Source organism: Polypterus senegalus, chromosome 8 (assembly GCF_016835505.1).
Source record: "Polypterus senegalus isolate Bchr_013 chromosome 8, ASM1683550v1, whole genome shotgun sequence".
In the NCBI taxonomy this organism is placed as follows: Eukaryota; Metazoa; Chordata; class Cladistia; order Polypteriformes; family Polypteridae; genus Polypterus; species Polypterus senegalus.
The window spans coordinates 116,483,283-116,505,650 of NC_053161.1; the positions used below are offsets into that span (position 1 = coordinate 116,483,283).

General features: G+C 37.2%; 1 protein-coding gene across 1 annotated transcript in view; it reads left to right on the plus strand.

Moving 5' to 3' along the window:
- Nucleotides 1-259: 259 nt before the first annotated feature.
- tm7sf3 (transmembrane 7 superfamily member 3) overlaps nucleotides 260-22,368 on the plus strand; it is a 77,986-nt gene continuing 55,877 nt past the window's right edge. Inside the window, exons 1-2 of the mRNA XM_039761674.1 lie at nucleotides 260-692; nucleotides 18,602-18,756. Coding sequence (XP_039617608.1) covers nucleotides 575-692; nucleotides 18,602-18,756 — 273 coding nt within the window. The 5' untranslated portion in view covers nucleotides 260-574. The remainder of the gene's footprint in view (nucleotides 693-18,601; nucleotides 18,757-22,368) is intronic.

Here is a 22,368-nt window from a genome sequence, read left to right on the forward strand (position 1 = left end):
CTCCATGCTATTTGACACATTATGCTTCGTTTAATATTTGATAATAAATGTTAACTGAAGAATTGGGGAATTTCATCCACTGAACCATGCCACTATGCGTTCCAGAATTAAACTTGACTTGAAAGTGTGAGACGGAAGGGAGTCATTGGCGAAGAACATCGGAATCGCACGAATGCCTTACGAGCTATTCGGTTCAAAGCATACCAGTTGGGTGCAAACTCCACGCGCATTTGCGTTAGAAATGTGCTGTACAGCATCACGGAACTGATTTCAACCCGATTATCAGCTATCCGAGCAGTGTCGGCTGGGGGCAGGCTGGAAGAAGCAGAGCCGCTTATCGCAGGGAGTGTTCTACTTCCACACAAGAACCTAGGAGGCGCGGAAATGCTTCACCCGCCCGCAATGCCAAGTGCTCACATTGTGCGCAGCGGCAGGGAGAGGGAGGCGGAGAAGGAACAGAGTCTAGTGAGGCTGCAAGCAAGCTTGCCGCTGTCGTGCTCGTTCAGCAGTGAGACGAAAGAAGCTTAAGTCGTGGACGACTACAGTAGGATATCCAGTGTCATCGTGGGCTAAAATGGCATCACAAAAACGACCGCAGTACCAGTGGCGAGGAAGACAACTGTCGTGGAAGGGATTCTTACTAACTCTTTGTGTATTTTGTTGTAAGCAGGCAACGTCCCAACCCTCTGCCGGTAAGTATTACGTAAATAATGCGAACTCCGTTGAACGTAATAAAAACAGAGCTTAAGTAGGCATGTGATTTTTCAGCGTGCTGTTGCCGGGAGCCAGGGTTCGTATTGGTAAGGTGCAAGCCACGTTTTTTATGGCAAACAAAATGAAGTCACCGATCGTCCACCTACCTCTTATTTTCAGTATAATTAAAGCTTTAACCAGCATGTGTCTTACACCTGAATCATTGGGAAGGTTTCTTCCAGTTTGGGAGCTTTATTCGTCAGATAATCAACACGATCAATTGCGTAGAATCAGGTGGCGCAAATTCTGCACACTTTAAAGTAATAATAAAAAATGTCGTCAAAGACCTATAACCTCCAGCCTCCCGCGACACTGGACTTGATGAAATGGGTTTCGAATGTTATGTATAGATTGTGTGTCTGGTTCCAGTGATCTCTTTTTTTACCGAGAGGGCTGCGCTTTCTTTAATCGGTGTTTATCTTTTACCTCCGAATAGGCGGTATGTTGTTAACTCCAATTAACTTTATTCACGCTCACTTAGTCCTGGCAGTTTCTTAAACTGACGATAGATTCTCCTGATTGCTTCACTTAGTCACTGAAGGTCTGCTGAACATGGTGAATGGCAAATTCAAATAATAATAAAAAAGGAATTTTGCTTCGAATGGTTGTCGTGTGTTTATGTTTAAACACTTGCGCTTCGAATAGATCTTGCAATATACAATCTACCGTGACTGCATTAGTTAAAAGTAAATAATTCTGAGCCTTAAATCAGCTGATGTGTTCTAATGGCTTTTCAGGATCTATCGCTATGTAACACATGTGGGGATGATCAACGTAATGAAATATTTCCACAAAAACATCGGTCAAGGAAGGAGGACTTCGATTATGTTCAACATTGAATAATCAAAAAGTGACACCTTAATATTTTTGTTTTACGGTTTACCACACAGATGCCTAACCACTGCTTTGAGGTTTTGGATTAGCTTAATGTCATTTATAGTTCTGAATGGCGTCTACAGGAATATATATGGTCTCATATAGAAGAGCTTAAACAGTTTCACTTTCTATTTTACATTTGTTTTGGGGATCATTTGCTGTATTACACAATGTGATATCGTTATTATATGCAGTTTAAGGTAAATGTCTGGCAAGGATTAATTTTTAGTTCGATTGCTCCTTGGATTATTTAATCACCTTTTAATAATACAGTAACACCTTCAAAAAAAAAACAAAAAACAAAAGCAGTTCTCCAGTACATCTGGGGCTGCTCATACTTGTTCCATCTTAGTAAAAGTCCATTTCTGTTTGTAAGTGAACTTCCTTTTTTAAAATGATAAACTTGTTTTACACTCAGCTTCTAGTTAGAAACAGAACATAGTTTACCTGAAATTCATCAGATGTTTCCTCTTTCACTTTTTGTTCTATTGGATTCACTTAAGAAGGAGCAGATAGAGGCACTAGTTCACAAAACTTGGAGGGCGAGTGTCTTGGTGACTAAAGATTAATCACTTCATCACAGCTAGTTTTTATTTTGCAAAAAAATAAACATACAGTATAGCATACAATATACTGTAGATTATAACCCTGTCTTGTAAAGGAGTTGGGGTGATGCATTATACAAAGGATAAAATAAAGGTTATTTGATAATTCTCTTTTCATTTTTATCTCAGTTGAGCATCTAATTATATAGAGCAAAATTTTAAAATAAGGTAACTGTGACAAATCAGGGAAATGAAAAGCTAATAGATCAACCTATTTTAACAAGGAACGGCACAAATAATATGCTCACATTTCTTAAGCATGAAAAACACATTGGTGTGCATTCTTGAACTCGGAGACTGAGAGTCCAATTAAATGAGTTCATTACACAGAATGCTGTGTAATGCAGGGGGTACTTAAAGACTACTTAAAGACTACCTGCCATAGCTGATGAAGTCAAACCAAGTACACCCTAATAACTGTATCTATGTGCATTTGTGTTAAATTGATTGTTTGGGGACTCTTGGAGAATGATGGCTACTGTTGGAACTTGTGACTTCAATATACAGCATGAGCACACCAGGTCAAAATCCACACCCAACGTGTAATCATAGGTGCCAGTTTTGTGATAGCGCTTGTGTTTTGCTTGCTGCTGCACAAATGCAAAAAGTTTAGATTAAGATAAAGTACAGAAAATACTTCTGAGAGTCAGAAATACAGCAGCTCAGTTTATCAAATATTTGTATCTTCATGCAGAGAATCTTTTTAGAACATAACCATTTCTTCTACCCAGGCAGTTGTAGTTAGCATAGGCAAAGCTATAAATCCATAGTTTTTTGCTACCGCTAATTTCTTGATTATGGGCCAATTCCTGTTGTTATTGGTGTTAATGGGGCATGTCATTTTATTAGAACGTCTTCTTTTTATTGTGTCTTCTCAGAAATTGTAACCAGTATATATTAAAACGTCTCTGACCCACCAAATGATATGGATTGCATTTTCTAATTGCTTGTTCTCTCTATTCATTTTTAGTGTACATTAAAACACCTACGTCATCGTGTTTCCCCTCACTGTGTGCTAAGAGAGCAGATATCTACTGGCTGTCTTGATACACACTCTATTTTTATATTTACTGCTAGTTTTGAAAAACCGGCAAGAAAAAACAGGAAGGTAGAGACTGAATTGACTCTTGTGCAATAAAAGCTGTGTTAATGATAAGCATCTTGAGGTTACACTTTATGATTGCTTTTGGTAATAAACCTTTAAAAGTCTTTACAGTGGTAAAGCTTTAGATACTGCAGCAACTCATGAATACATAATTTTTAAAATTGTAAAAAATTCTATAATATTTCTCATTGATATATTGATAAGTTATCAAAGTGTTATGAATATATAAATTATTGTTTACTGACATTTATAACTATTTGAATGCACATGAATTAATAATTGGTTGAGCATCATTTAATAATTATTAATGCAAGTTATTATACAGTAAAGTGTTACCCATCGTAATTTATAAATCTGCTATGAGAGAGCTTTGTCAAGAATATATTTGAGAATTTCTATTTGCATTTTTGTAATATGTTTGTTGCTCTTTCATCTTTTATATATTTTAATGTTATATTGGTAAGATCACCACACCACCATACTTTGTTAACTTTTCTTTGTCTGACTGCCATTTTCTTTATCATTTTCATGCAGGCATCCATATCGTTTATAGTAGCAGTAGTACTATTACACTGTGTACAGAAAACAGTGAAATTCTTACTTAAGTGACTGACCTGCAAGTATCACCTCTTCATTCTCCATATTGATGATTAAAAATAAAAAAAAGTCAAGCATACTGTATAAAGTAGAGAACACAAATCAGCTTACCTGTTGTGTTCCTTATTCCTGTTTCAATAATCCTGATGCAAGTAATACCCCAGGAGGAGGAGGTTAGGAGCACGCATTGATAAAGCGCATTGCTGCACCCACCTCACGACAAACCAACTCAGGATCCAGATTAGGACCTGAGTGCAACCATGCGATGGGTGACACCTCAGCACCACACTAGTTCAGATGGAGTGGAACAGTGCGAGTTTTTTTTTTTACGGTGGCTGGAGTGCCAATTCTGCCACCAACCCCCAAGTTTTTCCCTGCAGGTTGCAGGGCTTACATGCAGGGATGGATGCAGATTTAGGTCATACCCAGGACGGAGCAATTGCAGGTTAAGATCCTTGCTCAACGGCCCAACAGAGCAGAGTCCCTTAGAAGGAGCCAAATTGAAATGGACTGAAAGAAATTTCAAATTGTACCCACTAATTCTTTTTGCTAGTAGGATGTATAAATAAAATGTAATTTGTCTTTAAAGTACATTCAATGAGTAGTGTTATATTGTCACTATTAAATTGACTGGACTAAAAACCTCTCTGCACTGACAATGCAAAACTCATTAGTATCTGTTGCCTGGCCAACAGCAAGACTGCTTAATTTCCTAGTTGCTTTTAGTTTTTTAGCAAAGAATGCAGTTACTGAGTTTAATTAAAAAGCATCATAACAATTAAACACAGACAAAACAGAAATAAAGGGCAAATTTATACAAACACTGTCCCTAGAGTAGCATTCAATGGGGTGCTGATGTTGGTGGTCAGTGGTAACCCTGCTTAAGTTTGTGCAATTGTATTCCACCATGAACCCACTAACAGGAAAACAAATGAGATAAGTGTTAGATAACATTGCAACAATATGGTTGATTTAAGGTTTTGAGACTTTGCTTTCTTTTATTACTTTGCCTAGGGAAATGAGTGTTGCTCACATTGGGTTTTACACAGGAATGTTTTAAATCAGGGAATCCAGGAATGACTTTGCCCACCCCTGTTTTATATGGTTGTTATGATGTTACCTGTTAAATAGACAGCACCAGAAACTTGTGTTTGGTATCCCTCAAAACCTTGTATCTGGAATTGGCCTCACACAATGGGATGACAGTAATGAGCAGTAGCTTTAGTTGGAGGTATTTTGCTTCCATTACGGTCTTTCTGAATGTTCAGTAAAATTCTTGGTTCCTGCTCTGCATCTAGAATCTGTGATTGCCTCTGTAAACCCTCCATGTGGCCATGGTGAAACTGCAGTGATGGATTGGTTACGGCTTGTGTCATCATACAGATTCTGCACTCAAATATTTATTTCTTTGCATTTTTTATGCTTGTTTTTATTGCTCGAATGTATTTTGTTTTCTTCAGTAGTTTTATACTATATTTAGTATTATGTGTTTTGGGCTGAAGATGCAGTACAAATTCTAACTGACACTGTCTGATATGATGTGGAAGCTTGATCTTTAAGGCCGGGTTTATACTCCATGCATCACATGCACCTGTGGGCGCTACTGCTATGCAATACTATACTTGCGCGTGCACTTTATGTAAAGTTGGAGGATTCCACTGCATGTATGATATATCATCATGGTGAGAAAACGTTTTGAGTTCACTGTGTTGTGAATTGACCAAAACATCTATTAAATTCCCAGGACACCTTGCCATAATATCTCTGAAGAGAATGGATATATAATGATTACATCCATCAATTCACGGATGTGTCCATTCTAGCAAGCATTGTGTGTGAGGCAGAAACAATCCCGGAACGGGGCATCAGCTCCTCGCAAGGAGAATACAAGCACATGCATACAATAGTGTTATTTTAGCATTACCAAATCTGCATATCCTTGGAAGAAAACCAGAGCACACTGTGGAAACCCACCTTAAAAACATGTAAACTCCAGGCAGGGAACACCAGGAAAGTGACTCACTGCGAGGTAGTAGCACTACCGCTCTGCCACCGTGCAGCCCCCACGTGTGTAATTATTAACAGTATTAATCATTTAAGTGAAGTTACAGATTTATTTTTCAAATGTAACATACATGTTTAAACACATTTTATCTTGACAAAATAAACTATTAATGTTGAATTTTCCACTTTAATCATGAAGTAGACCTTTTTTTTCCTGTCACTGTGTCCCTTATTTTTTTTTCCTCTGTGGCTCAAATACACTTCTATACATTTTGATGCTGTTGGGAAGGTACAAATAAAAAAGATGGCACAGAAGATGGTATGTGAAACCTTTAAAATGTTTTGCATCACTGTGATGGGGAATATGCAACACTTGTATTGCCTATGTGAGAAATGGGTGAAGGAAAGCACCACAAATACATTTGTACGTCAGCATTTAAGTTTGATTTGCTTCACTGCATCGAACCATTCATCAAACATTGAAGCATGCACATTGATCATTAGGATCAGCAAAGCGGCTTGCTGTCACATATTGATAGTAAACAGACCCTCTGATGTCACGTTCCAACTTGGAACACACTGCACCCAATTGTTGCAATATTTTATCATGTCATCAATTCTACAGCCTACAGTATGAATACACTTCTAGTTTGCTACGGCTTTTGACAATTACACCTCACACCAATAGGCATAGCTATGGTTGCAGCCCTATTTCCATCCACTTACAGGTATTACTTCACCAGTGTTGGAGCCTTCAGCAGTACACTGAATTGACCAAGAGGGCAGATGGAGTGGAGTCTGGAAATAGTTCAACATTTTGCCAAATGGAAATGAAAAACCACAAGATAGATACAAGATTTACTACCACAGTACCAACTAAAGGGGTTACCACAACCAATTCAGCCAGACATCTGAAGGACCATCACGAGAGACAATACAAAATAATTTTGAAGCATAGGTGTCTTATTTCTAAATTATGGAAACATTAATCTGTTTAAGCCTATAAACGTTTGGATTTGAAGTTGAGATGTGACATTTGTTGTTTTGAAGAAGGTTAAAACATTTTTTGTAGTCCGTTAAATGTTTAACACATTAGGACAGGGGTTTGCAGTCAATTTTTACCTACAGGTTGGTTTAACTCTGTGCATTTTATTCAGGGGCAGCACTCTTTAGCACCAGAGCTCCATCACCCCCTTAGTTTTTAAATATTCGCCAACAAAGAGTGCAGCCGTAGTGTGTTACTTTGTTTTATTTTCTTATGTGAGATTTTTAAAATGATATTTCATCACACCTACTAAATAATATAAGGCAGTATAACTTTTCAGTACTCAATTGTATAAACAGTGACTCTGCTGCTCCATGTGCTTATATAAATGGGTTTAAATTTGATTACTTTTTAGTTTTATTGTTTACAGAATTTTACTCTTTTTACAAATGATTGCACTACTTGAAGTATTTGGCTTTAATGACTGACATTCCTATTGTTTATTTTAATCAATTTAAGGATTTTAATGCAAACGAAATGACAATTTATTACATTTTTGTTGGGGTACCTTATATACTGTACTGAGCATCGAAAATGGTATCAAATTTCAACACATAGTATCATATTGAAGTTTGAAATTTTGATATTGTGACAACCCTAGTTGTTTATGTTTAACACACAAGTAACACCTCCTTTAGTTGTTATCCTTGTAATGGAAAAACAGCAGGAGCCAGGCCTTTGACTTCATTCTGGTTCCTGGTGATAGTGGAACAGTGGCAGGAGTACACTCGGTCATGTTAGAGCCAGGGTTTGTTCTCTTCCTTATTTTTATTTTCTACTGTATGTTTTGTTGTTTTTGTTATTTTCATATTTTTTTAGTTTTTACGAATATTTTGTTAATATTGTTGTGTGTATTTATTATTTAGTATGTAGGTCTTGTATACTTGAGGAATGTGAATATGTTCCTTGTATTCTGTGTGTCAAATCCCAGGAGGCAAGGACACTGTGATGTCACTTCTGTATGACCACGGGCCACCTTCCACATTTATATTCAAATAGAAGAGATTGAGTCCTTCAGAATGTCAGTGGAGACTGTAGCATAAAGATCATTTTGTCATTGCATTGATTTTTTTTTTTTTTTAAATGGATTTATTGCTTCTGTTTGTAATTCTGAATAATTGATAGCAGGTTTGGTCTTGTTTGCTTTAGACTACCTTTTGCCTCACTTTTTCATTTTTTACCTTAATATATTTCCTTAAATATGAGGAGCATAGTTTTGCTTTGTCCTTTAAGCCAAAGGTTTTACATTTTCACTAACTCTTGAAAGGTATTTGTGAGTTTTTGGGGGACATTTTAAAAGTATTTTTGAATTTTTAAAACTATGGTGATATTTTGGGCCCATCCTCTCCCTTTAGTTTTAAGTCTAACTATCTTGGGCGAGTCCTGTCTCTTTGGAGGACCAGTGACGTTCTGATAATGTTTTCATTTCTTTTTAGGCCTGTTTACCTCTTTCCTGTGTAACACTAAGAGGCGCTTTACCAGCACTCAACCTGACACATCTAGACAAGGGAGGCACACTACTAAAAACCAAGTGCTTTTGTTTTTCTTCGCTCATGTGGAACATCTTTCCCGTCCCCATGAGCCCACAACACAGTCGTATAGGCACCATCAATCACAATCCCAATACTTCATTTTAACTTCTCCTCCACTCCTCTCTGGCAAGCTTAGTCCCTCTCCTCCCAACTCTGCCTTTCGGAGTGGTGGGCTGCTGGCTCCTTTTATAGCCCATCCGGAAGTGCTCCAGGTGTTTGACCCATTTCCGGCTGCACTTCCAGGTGTGGCGGAAGAGCCACCCACACGGGCTCAGGAACAACTGCAGCACCTCCTGGCGGCACCTCTGGATCCCAACAGGGTTGTAGAGAACTCCATCTCCCATGGAGCCCTACAGGAATCCCCAGTCCATATAGGCAGTCATTGTCCAACCCGTTCCTAACGCAGGGTCACAGGGTTCTGCTGGAGCCAATCCAAGCCAGCACAGGGCGCAAGGCAGGAACAAATCCTGGGCAGCATGCCAGCCCACCACAAGGCACAAACACACCAAGCACACACTAGGGACAGTTAGGATCGCCAATGCACCTAACCTGCATGTCTTTGGACTATGGGAGGAAACCGTAGCACCCGGAGGAAACCCACACAGACACGCGGAGAACATGCAAACTCCACGCAGGGAGGACCGGGGAAGCAAACCCAGGTCTTCTAACTGCGATGCAGCAGCGCTAGCACTGCGCCACCGTGCCGCCCTCAGTCCATACAGTGAAGATGCTTCCTGGCCAGACAAGGAACGCAGGCTTTTTGTGACACCTGCCGTTTTGTGTTGCTGAATCACCACATTCATGGGTAAAGAAATGGTTGCTCCCTAGGCTCACAAATTAGGGAGGGAACCGAGGAGTTGGTACAGTTTTTATGTATTTAACTATGTTCAAGGGCAACAACACAGAAGTCCTTTCAGTACTGTGTTATACTTACTCTTCATAAAATGCTACATACTTAAAAAAGTGAGAAGAGAGAGATGTTCTAATTGATTAGTGTTGACAAGCAAAAATGGCACTACTTGTAATAGGAACTACAAACCGGATTCCAAAAAAGTTGGGACACTAAACAAATTGTGAATAAAAACTGAATGCAATGTGGAGATGGCAAATGTCAATATTTTATTTGTAATAGAACGTAGATGACAGATCAAACGTTTAATCCGAGTACATGTATCATTTTAAAGGAAAAATATGTTGATTCAAAATTTCACGGTGTCAACAAATCCCAAAAAAGGGAGAAGTAGCAATAAGAGGCTGGAAAAAGTAAATTTGAGCATAACCAGGAGCTGGAAGACCAATAAACACTAATTAGGTCAATTGGCAACATGATTGGGTATAAAAAGAGCTTCTCAGAGTGGCAGTGTATCTCAGAAGCCAAGATGGGTAGAGGATCACCAGTTCCCACAATGTTGCGCAGAAAGATAGTGGAGCAATATCAGAAAGGTGTTACCCAGCGAAAAATTGCAAAGACTTTGCATCTATCATCATCAACTCTGCATAACATCATCCGAAGATTCAGAGAATCTGGAACAATCTCTGTGCGTAAGGGTCAAGGCCAGAAACCATACTGGATGCCCGTGATCTCCGGGCCTTTAAACGACACTGCACCACAAACAGGAATGCTACTGTAAAGGAAATCACAGAATGGGCTCAGGAATACTTCCAGAAACCATTGTCAGTGAACACAATCCACCGTGCCATCCGCCGTTGCCAGCTGAAACTCTACAGTGCAAAGAAGAAGCCATTTCTAAGCAAGATACACAAGCTCAGGCATGTCACTGGCCAAGGATCATTTAAAATGTAGTGTGGCAAAATGGAAGACTGTTCTGTGGTCAGACGAGTCACGATTCGAAGTTCTTTTTGGAAATCTGGGACGCCATGTCATCCGGACCAAAGAGGACAAGGACAACCCAAGTTGTTATCAACGCTCAGTTCAGAAGCCTGCATGGTATGGGGTTGCATGAGTGCGTGTGGCATGGGCAGCTTGCATGTCTGGAAAGGCACCATCAATGCAGAAAAATATATTCAGGTTCTAGAACAACATATGCTCCCATCCAGACGTCATCTCTTTCAGGGAAGACCCTGCATTTTTCAACAAGATAATGCCAGACCACATTCTGCATCAATCACAACATCATGGCTGCGTAGGAGAAGGATCCGGGTACTGAAATGGCCAGTCTGCAGTCCAGATCTTTCACCTATAGAGAACATTTGGCGCATCATAAAGAGGAAAGTGCGACAAAGAAGGCCCAAGACGATTGAACAGTTAGAGGCCTGTATTAGACAAGAATGGGAGAGCATTCCTAGTTCTAAACTTGAGAAACTGGTCTCCTCGGTCCCCAGACGTCTGTTGAGTGTTGTAAGAAGAAGGGGGGATGCCACACAGTGGTGAAAATGGCCTTGTCCCAACTTTTTTGGGATTTGTTGACACCATGAATTCTGAATCAACATATTTTTCCCTTAAAATGATACATTTTCTCAGTTTAAACTTTTGTTCTGTGATTTATGTTCTATTCTGAATAAAATATTAGAAGTTGGCACCTCCACATCATTGCATTCAGTTTTTATTCCGGATTTGTATAGTGTCCCAACTTTTTTGGAATCCGGTTTGTATTACGCTTCAAGAAATTGGAGGCTTACCTCAAAATCTTTTAAATAAATGTCTCAATGCAGTCAGTATGGTGCAAGGTATGTAGGTGAATAGACCTTTGGTTGCACTTACTGTGTAAATTCTGTAACATTTAGCAGTTCAGTAGATAGTGGACAGTGTGCTTAGTAGTTGATTATAAGACATTAGATTTGTTGAATGCTTTAACTGTAATGATTCTACCTAGAAACCTTCTTTTACCTTTTCAGTATAAATGTAAGAATATTGCTTTTAAAAATGAAGCAGTTAAGTTTAATAGAATAGCAAGTGTTTTTTTTTTTTTTGTAGATGAACTTGTAGCACCCAGAGTGAACACATATTGTAGTAATGTGTGCTATATAGCGGTTGGCAATGAAGAATGATGCAGATAACACATAAGTTACTGGTTCCAGAAAGTGTTGTCATCTTGAAGGCAATACGTTGTAAAGCTACTGTATTACTAACTTTTGCTTTGGTATTTCTGGAGTCAGTGTGGCCTATTAGCGAAGTCATTGCACTGTAAACCACAAGGCTAACAGTACTGAACCCCCTTTGCTCAGTTACTGTGCAATACTGTCTCTTGCCTATCTCTTCTCTAGCTGTATTTGATTTTTTTTTTTTGCTTTTATTCTTTTTTGTATGCCTTGAAATATTTTTGATGTGCTTTGAGCATAGGAAAGACTCTACGTAAATAAAATGCATTACCTGTATTATAATTTATTATTAATGTAACTGTCTAATAGTCTCTGATATTGATGGGGAAAGATTTCCCACTTTCATGTGGAATTCTTTCAGCTGTATAATGTTTGAGAGGTGTCTGGCATGCACAGGCTCATTTCAGATACCTTCATAGCATCTCGATAGGAGATTATGAATTGTTAATTCCAGAACCTTCAGCTTCTTTCTTTGCAGCAATTGCTTGGTGGATTTACCTTTACTTTGTAAGGCCCACTTTCAGTAGCACTTCAGTCTTCTGACTTATCTCAAATCATCTTCAAACACCCTATAGTTCTTAGGGCTACCCAGCCCCAGAGACAGCAAAGCAGCCCCAAAACATAGCATCACCACCACCACACATTACAGCTTGTGTTAGGTTGTTCTAATCAAATTTTATCTTTTCTTTTGCCAAACATCTCTTCTGTTGCTGTGTCCAAATAACTCCGCCTTTGCCTTTTCTGCCCAGAGTGCATTGTTCCAGAAGTCCTGGTCTATGCCTAGTTGTTAATGGACAAACTTTAGTTTTTTTCACAATGTTCTATATGGATAGCTAAGGTTTCCTTCTGGTACATCTAATTTGCGTAACCTATTTCTAACAATAGATTCAGGCACAGATACCTGTAGGTCTCATGATGAAATTCTGGGATTCTTATAGACGTCTTTCAGCATCTTGCATTCTGCTCTCGGGCATAACTTGCTGGGGCGACCTTGCCTTGACAAGTTGTCAGTTGATTAAAATCATCTTCTGCTTTTGCAGATGATGTTCTGGACAGTGAAGTGGTTGATTTCCAAATGTTTGGATATCTATTTATAACCCTTCCCAGACTTATAGGCATCTATAACCTTCCTGAAATTCTTAGAGGGCTATTTTGATCTAGGCCAAGTAACAGCACACACTTCAACAACAAAGAGCAAAACAAACTAAATGTCAGAGGTTTAAACAAGACATGATTCTCCGAGATCCACTCTAATGATGATCATCTTTCTTCTTCCACATATGAAATTTTGCATTTATGTTTATTTAAATTAAGCATCTATTGATACTGTTTAAATGAAGATCAAATCTTCAATTGTCCACACATGTTAAAATGAAAAAAGCATTTCATAGTGTTGCATTTTTCACTTGACTGTAAGTTAATGCACCTTCTCAACTGAGTTGTTTACTACCAAAATTGGCGGGCACTGACAATGACTGCTGACTTGCTTAATCTTGGTAGCTGCAGTTTTTAAGGAGCTAATCATAGTCTGCGAGGATGAACTGGCCTGGAGTGTACCAGACTCTGCAACGTAGTACCATCTGTGAAGCCATGGTCTGTGAGGCATAACAGGACTCTCCACAGAATACCAATATACTGTATCTGTGTCAATTTGTGCATAATAAGATTGTGCATGATAAAGTCCACTATGAGAAGGAACGATAAGGTAAAAAGGATAAAGCCTTGCCACATTCCACTGTTGATGCCAAAATAATCAATGCTTCTACCATCTGTTTTGACACAGCACCTGGACTCAGTTCAGGTTGTAGAAGATGTTGACAAAACATAATAATATGGTGTACATTCAGGAAATACACCAGATTTACTCTCTTTGTTTGTTGTCAAAGGCTTTTTTGAAACTGAAATTGTTTGAGGATGGTATGTAGTGTGAAAATAAGCTCAATGCATGACCATCCATTTCAGAACTCTGCTTGCTTTTAAAATAAAATTCAAAATCAAACTCGACCAGATTACCATTCTTTGGAAATCTGATGACCTCACCATATCACTACGTTGGTTGGGTCATTTTTAGTATACTAGCATTCATTGAACAGATCAGTAAGTCTCGTGGCTACAGTGTGCCCACAGTGTTTCAATAGTTTATGCCAACTAGTCCAGCAGCCTTGCCACTCTTTAACTTGTTGTTGGGCACCTCTGTCTTCCATAGAGGAATAAGGTCAATATATAGTGCCAGTTCTTCTCAAAGGGCACACATGTCAAAGTCAAATGTCTTATTTACTAACATTTTGTTTAATGTTTTTTTGATGCCTTCCACCCAACATGCCATTGTCATCCTGACTTCTGCTGTTGGAACTGCTTAAGTCTGCAAGCTCCCAAACAATGTGATACAACAATCAACTTTTGTTTCAGTTTGTTGCTGCTTGTGCCTCTACTCCCTTGCAATCTAGCCAGCGGTTTGTGTCAGCAATGGCTTTTTACTCTGTGATCCATCTCTCAGTACTGAATGTTCACCATGACATGATCATGATTGGTGCATGCCTGGTTATGCTAGCACTTTAGCTGTTCATAAATTGTGATATTGGTTATCTATTCCAATGATACAAGACAGTATATACAGTATACTGTAGCTCAGTGCTCATGCTGGATTAATACTGATCTTCCAGTGGCTGATTGATGAACTTTTTAATTGTATAAGGACAGGCTGGTGACCATGTCCATGATTAATTTCAAATGGAGTTTGAAGAATACCTACACAAGCTGGTGGTCCGATCCTGTGCCAACACTGTAATTGGTCAGTTCATGTGAAGTGCTGAGTGCCTTTGGGTCTTGATGTGAACATAGTCAATTTCATTAGTTGTGATCCTGTCAGGGAGTGCCACATATTCTTAGGAATAATTTTTATGTGTAAAATATGTTTTACTGATACATAAGCGATGTGTACACTTATAACAGAGCTTTACATCTATAAACCTATAAAATGCTCACCACTGCTGTTTTTCCACCAAGCTGAAGTAAATGAACTGACGACATGTTCCTAGCCTGGCCAGTTGTTATAAATCAGGGTATTCATGTTGTCAATGAGCATCTTCATATCATGTCTCCTGATGCTGTCCATGAAGTCTTTTAAGTGGTCATAAAATGTGTCTTTTGTTGCTTTCATTGGCTTCTTCTATTGGTGGATACACTTGAATGACTGTGCTCTTGGTATGATGTAAATGAAGGTGTATGGTCATGAAATGTTTGTTCACTGACTGTGTCTTGGTCACTGTGGCAGGAAAATAAAACACTTTTGCTCTCAATTCAATTCCACTTGTGGTCCACCTCACTTTGCCAAGACCCCAGATTTCTAGCTGGTATTGGTTGAATTTGCTTGTTAGTATGGGATTGGTAATAACATTTTGACTTTGCTCTCAAAACCAACTTTGGGATCTCTGTGCTAGAGAAGTAAATAATGGATAGTACCATTACCTTACTCACAGCTGGCTGCCAACTGCACCATACAATCATATGCCTATCCTCTTCATCACACTTGGCACATTTAAACAAGGAGTGATCGTTTTGGTGGAGGTGTGGGTAGTTGGGGTTGTGGGAGGTTGGGTATCTCAGGCAAAATTTACATTATATATATATATATATATATATATATACTGTATGTAAGTTTGGGGAGAGGGATTGTCCCTTGTTAATCGAGTTAGTTGTAATATGTATATTTCATCGAAGATCAGGGGACAGGGTTGCAAACACAGTGTCCACGAGTGTGAGGAAACTACCATTTACTTACAGCACTGAAAGTAACAAAATGCTAGTACCGTACTATAAAATTTAGGTTTTTCAGTACTTTCTCTGCACTGGTATACTGCATAATCCTATTGTACATCAGCTGCTCCATTGTTCCACATTAGTGTAACAGCAGTACATTTAAGGTACCAAATTTTGTATACTCCTTGGCACCCGGGATCAGTTTTCTGTACCATGGGCTGGGTTTCCTGGGTCCTTTCACTTAGCCTCATCATAGGCTCTGTGGTGTAGGAGAAGCTTGATCTCTTGAGTGGATCATTGACCTTTTAAACTTTCCTGTTGTTTCAGTATCAGTTTGGGGTTTAATGGGGTCAGGGTGCTGACTGAACACCCAGCCCTCCTCCTTTTACATCCAGGCTTGGCTTAGTATGGACAATGACTGAGTTGGATGAATTTTGTACTTTCAGGGAACAAATTTTTTAATGGACAATGTTGAGCAGTAAATTTATCCAAGCCGTAAATCTGTGACATTTTTTACAAAAAGAGTGTGTCAGTACCTCAGTTTAGATTTAGTTTATATCCAGTAAGAGACTCCTCTCTGCATGCTCCCAAACAACTTAATTTTCGAACTTTGTCATGCACTTGAATTTTGTACTTTTTGATTACACTAATTACTGTGCATGTTTCATGCTCCTTCATACACTTTTCATATGTAGAGCTAAAGATTTCTTTCCTTCTCTCAGTCACATGCTTCAGTAATCTTCCTTCTAAATATATCTCGTGACTGGAATGACTAATTTGCTTAACAGCCCTGGCCAATTCAATTATATTTGACAGCTTGTCGTGAAATCAATTTACTGTGTTTAACTTTGGTATTTTAAGGTTATTGTTAGTTATTCAGGAAGTAAACTAAGTGAATAGACTCAAGAAAAAAGTTTCACACTTGTTAAGGTAACAAAGAGCAGTGTTTCAAAAGTACACTTTATGAACTGGTAATTGTAATATATAATACATCGCAAGCTGCATTTTTCACAATTACAAAGTACATTTTGAGATTGCAGTTTATGATGAGTAACACATGATAAGTACAGTAGGTATTGTACACTTTCGAGTTGCTTGACCAGCAGTGTATCAGTTTATATGTAAGTTGTTAATAGTATAGCAAAGAATCATGAAGTATATATGACTTTGTAGGGAATAATTAATTAATGTTGTCCTGATGTATGTTTGTTTAGATGCTTAGTTGTTTCAAATTCCATGAAACTTAATGTGTTATAGTAATAAATTATTTATGCGTATATCACATTTATTGTCTTTTTAATTATTTAGTGATTGAGATAACACTATTTGGAATTCATTCACAAAAAACTTTTTCCTGCAGAATATCAGGACATCTAACTGTGGTTTTGAAAGGTCACATAGTTTTTGGGTTTGCATTGCATCTAATGTCTTACTTAGAACCATAAGGCATGCTTTAAAATTAAAATATTGCATAATATGGCACTAATGGCAGTTTGTTTTTTGTATATATGCTCTAAGTAGCAAAACTTTTGCAATGTAACATTTGGTAATATGTGCATAACTGTCATATATTTTAGTACAAAGAATTAAATTTATTGTTCTGCCTTTTTATTTCTTACTAATTTATAACCTTCTAATAAAATGTTGGAAAAGATAGGTTAAAAAAAGATTTTTTAAAAGGCACTTAATTTTCAATGAACTTTTGGCATTCTTTTCATGGTAAAGTAATATTGACCGGTTTAAGTTTTGCAGAAATAAACTTATTTATTCAAAAGAGAATCCCTTAAAAATTAAAAATAAGTGTTTATAAATAAAATAAGTAACTAAATGTAAGATATACAAGTAAGTAATAAATAAAAATAAGCTATACCAGTAAGCTAGCATTCTTGTCTGGCAGTACTTGTTCCCAAACAGTCCTCTGTTGCCTGTTGACCTCTTTTGTAAGTTGCTTTGGGTAAAAGTGTCTACCAAGAAAATAAATCTATATGTATTTCTTTAAATTGTACTTTTTCAAAATGATAATGCATGCTATAGGGGTATTTTAAAGTAAATGGGAAGTAAAATAAACCTGAGTTCAGTAAAAGGAAGGAAAGAAATATATAAATTATAGATGCAGTGAAAACCTGCATTAACTACAGCCCTCTAGAATAAAGATTGTGAAAAAGTCATTAACATTTTATTTTTCTGTTTCAGTATTTTTCAAAAACTAAAAAAATTCTTAGTGCAAATGTGGCCTCTTTAAAACACACCTACTGTATGTAATATTTCATGGAATCAAGTTATGGATTATATAAATGGCATATACTGATCATTTTTACAGACAAGAACATAATAGAATATTGCTATATTCACCTCTTGGACTTTTTCATATTTTTCCCTTACAACTTTTTGAAATGCATTTAAATAAGGTTTTTATTTTGTTTTCTACTCATTAACAAAATGTAATCTGTCAAAAAAAGTGCATTTTTCTAAATCAGTAAAAAATAACAGAAAATAATCCACCGTCTCCTTTTCTGTGTTCTGGCCAGTAGCAGCCGACTGAATTCCTACAGGTGGTCTCTAAGGTTCCTACAGGTGGTAAGGGATCAAGTATAATTCTGTGTCAGTCCCCAGCCTTCCGTACTTCACCTGTAAAGTACGATCTTGGAAGATTAAAGGTGTGACAAACTAGACCATATTAGCTGTTTTCAGAATAATGTCACTGCTCACATCAAATTCAGTTCAGACATGACTAAGTTCATTATCTTGGTCATCATACTATGTATTAAGTGTTTTGCTATGTTGCTGAACTTTAAATGGTTTACACATGGAAAAAAAACAAATACTAAAGAAAATGGCACACTCAATTATAAAAAAGAGAAAATTATTATTTTGTACAGCCCTGTCCAATGAACAGACATTTCTTTGATTGGCTACAGCAGATAGTCTAGTAATCCTCTTACCTAGTCTGCACCCCCCTCTTCCTTCTTCGTTTTTTTTTCTCTTGAGCCCTTGGTATCACCTTCTTAGGTTTAGGCTTTGAATGCTGACAGTAGACTTGAAGAAAGTTGGAAACAGGTAGGCTACTTTTAACACACTGACTGCATACATTTTGGATCCCTATTAGCCACTTCATGTTCAGATTAGATTCTGGTGGGGCATACTTCTTTCCAGATTTTTCTTATGTCCACTTTTTAATTTGCCGGACATTTCCTCTATAGTTTCTCTGGGCAAGAAGTCTGCCAGCCTATTTTATGTTTTACTATTTTACTATTGTCTTTTGCAGGTGTTATTGAATTTAGGCTGAGGGAATTTATGAATGTGACTATATTACCAGCCCACGTGTTGGAGGCTAAGTTGAACCATATTCCAGAAGATGATGCTTTTCTTATCTTCCAGCTTCACACTCAGTTTCTTAATGTTAACATCTCCTTCAGTTTGGTAAGAGTTTATTTATTCTTTGCAAGAATGGCTCATTGTCTTTTTGTCTGTTTATTTGTTTCCCAGTGTTAAAACTAAGCAATATGCAGTGATTGAGATTTGAACATATCTGCTTATATGGATCTGGAAAGGAATTGGCTCACTAAACCTACTACCATTTTTGAAAAATAGAATAGGTGGCCAAAGTAAATGGATTTTTCTATTGTGTTTTGATGCTGTTCTTCTATTGTGTGAAGGAGGTGCTATAAAGCAAAATGTGCTTCAAAATTCTGAAAGATTTATTGTTAAATTCAACAGGCAATTTGCCTCAGAGTACTAGAATAAGTGACAAAAGGAATAAATGCTTAAATGGCATTATTTCAGTATACTTTAGAAAAAACTGGACTAATTGCTAATGGTGATATCTGAGAAGTATATTGAGTAAAATAAAGGTTGAATAAATATCAACATATTGTGCATGCATGTAACAAACACCTTGTATTCATTGGTTGAGAGATGTGTTATGTTGTGATGTATGCAGGAAGCTGGTAGTAGTAGATGGACTGAAATTGAAAGGGAGAGTCTTATTCAGCAGGAAAACATGAGGTGCTGTAGCAGTACTTCACTTAAGTGTGCCAATATTTTAAAGATATTTTAAATACTGTAGTTTTGTAAGCTCTTATGTATGTGCAAATTTATTAATGTTGCATTTTATGTAGCTTGCAAAATTGCTATCTGCCTGCCTTAAATTGCTGTTTAAGGCAGGCAGATAGGTGTCAATGAGTCATATGTACTGATTGTAGAATTTAGAAGGAGAAAAGACTGAATATTTTGTTGAATTTGAATATTGCATATTAATTGACACAGGTGTAGTGACAACAACAGTTTTTCTGAATCTTTCATGTGCAAGAGTGTCACAGATGCATCAGGAATGGGTTATCATGCAAAAAATAACATTCACCCAGTGGTGATTATGTGGTTGTAAACATTTACTGAAAAGCACTAAGTGAGGCAGATAACACTTGTGCAGTGTAATAGGAAAAAGTCAGCAGAGGAGTTTTTTGCAATGAAAGTGTCTTAATGGCATATGGTATTACTTACATGTGGCATGGCAGCCAATGTCCCAGGCAAATTCCATTTTGGTTAAGAAAAATCAAAAGGTTGCAGTAGTATTGCACTGAGGAAATCAAATGCTAGAAGACTAGAAAAATATTGACTGGTATGAAAATTATTAGAGGGCCAGCATATACCAGAGGGTAATTTGGGGCACGTGTTGGATCTCTTGGTAATTGTATGGCAAAGTTTGAACACAAGAGAATAGCATCTTTTCTTAGACCAATGGAAGACCAATTTGGTGTATATTATTTTAGGATGCAAAAGATTATATGAACGTGATTAGTGTTCTTTTCATCTCTTTCATCATAAATAGTGAACACTTCAGTGGCCTTTCTTTCTGACTTTCACCGGTACTTGACTTTGCTGTCAGGAAATCCTTTCCCTGGACTGAAACAACCAGCCAGTACAAAGAAGAAGTGGAACATTGCCTCATGTATGGGTTGAACAAGAAATCTGAAGTTCAAAAAAGGGAAATGTAAGGCTGCTTTCAGTGTCAAGGATTCTGGTGAAATGTCAGTCCTGCTCAACTTGGTAAACCACCTTAGGGAGAGGTCATTAAGTTATGCATAAGAAAAATCTCATGTGACCAACAAGATGCAGTAGTTTTTATCACAAAAGACATGTGCAACATGTGTACCATCACAAGATTATGTTTCTGGAGTCTTATGACATGAGAGGTATTTGGCAATTGGCATTGAAATAACCCTTCAAGTGTGAAAGGGTCCAGTTATGTATTGTATCTTTTACTCTTTTTATCTTTAAAAAAAGTGCCTATTTTTTTCCTAGTGTGACGTCTATTAAAAATTGCTTGCGGTATTATTAATAGTGTAAAAAATCATTTTGTTGTTTGTTTATGGAACATATCATATTTTGTGTTTTTTAACATAGTGTGGATGTTAAGATTTATTTTGTTCTTTTTTCTCATGATAAATGTGGTTGTGCAGATTTTTGAAGGAAAAAAGCAGACTAGTGACTATGCCTTTATATTTGAGGTTGGTGAATGTGGCCAGTGTCTATTGTATTAAATGGTTTGGCACTTGAAATTAGTTGTATCCTGTGCAGTTACAACGCACCCAGGTTTAAGACATCATTTACAATAATGGATGTTTAGCTGGATCTCACCATTGTAAAGTTCAGCATTATACAATGTGGGGTGTGTGAAGCCTTTTCTTTTTTCATAATTTCACAAGATAAATGTGCTAATGATTAAATCAGTCATAATAATTAGACTAAATCAACTTTAAATTTTATTGCCAGGCAACATAATTTCTAGGAATTTTCCTTGGTATTACATCCATTAGTGACAAATGTAAATACAATTAATAGCACAATATATGACACCAAGGCAGCATTCTATACACTGCAGTAGTAGAGAATGTTAATATATTGCACAAAGTAGAATATTGTATATACTGTAGAAGAATATAATAATGCAGAATTGTTGTCATGTCCAGTAATATATAGAGTATTCTTTATAAAATCAGTATAACTTAGGCAGGATAGAAGTGAGTTTGAGATCAGGGATGGACAAAGATGAATCAGAGACTTTGTTAAGTAGAGTAACTTTAAAATGAAATAAACAATGTGTGGAGTACTTTAGATCTTGCTTTTAGTAACAAGTAACATTCCCTTCATGTCAATAACTCCAAACAGATGGTTGCCCAGGTAAGTGTGGACTTTGATTGAATTTCCTTCACATTTCCTGATTTGTGATGTATTAGGGTCATCAACAAAATGCAGTTTCAGGCCTACAGTCATTGAGATGTCCAAATGACATACTTTAGTTTATTTTTGACTAACCAGGTGAACTGTCATACCAGAGTTATACTGATAAAATTAGTATATTTTCAATGACTGCTCTATAAAATTGAACTAGCACTGATTGGAACAGGCTAAATGTTTCAAAATGTTGGAGATAAAACGTGTGAGGTTGAGCTTTTTTCATGAAAGAAGTTCTGTTTTCATTCCTGTTCAGACTGTGAGTGATAGTGGTGCCAGAGGTACAGTAGGCAAGTAGTGTCTGCTAAAATCCATGATCATTTCAAAACGTTTTCCCAGTATTCAGAGATTGTTGAGAGTGTACCAATTGGTAGGTCAACATAGTAGAGCTGAACATAATCTAAATTCTATTTCCAGAGTGGAAGATCACTTTGAGTCTGGTGATACCAGTGGTAACAGTAAAAATGATAGTTTAGTTTCAGTCAACAAAGACAAAAATACATTAAACAAGCATGTAAAATGAAATTCTACAAAAGAGGACATGCACTATAAAATGCTTTGTGTAGGTCCTCCTCTTCAAACAAAGCTTCCAAAAACAGTTAAAAATGGTTTGTGTAAGCGACTAAGCAATCAAAAGTTTTAAAGGCACGTAATCTGCCAATCAAAAACAAAAGTATGAAAGACAATAAAAAATCTACAGCAGAGAATATAAAAATAAAATCCTAATCATTTAATCAGCAACGATTCTTTCTGGCTTATTCTCTGCCTTTTCTCCTCTTTCTGCTGTCTAGTCTTCAC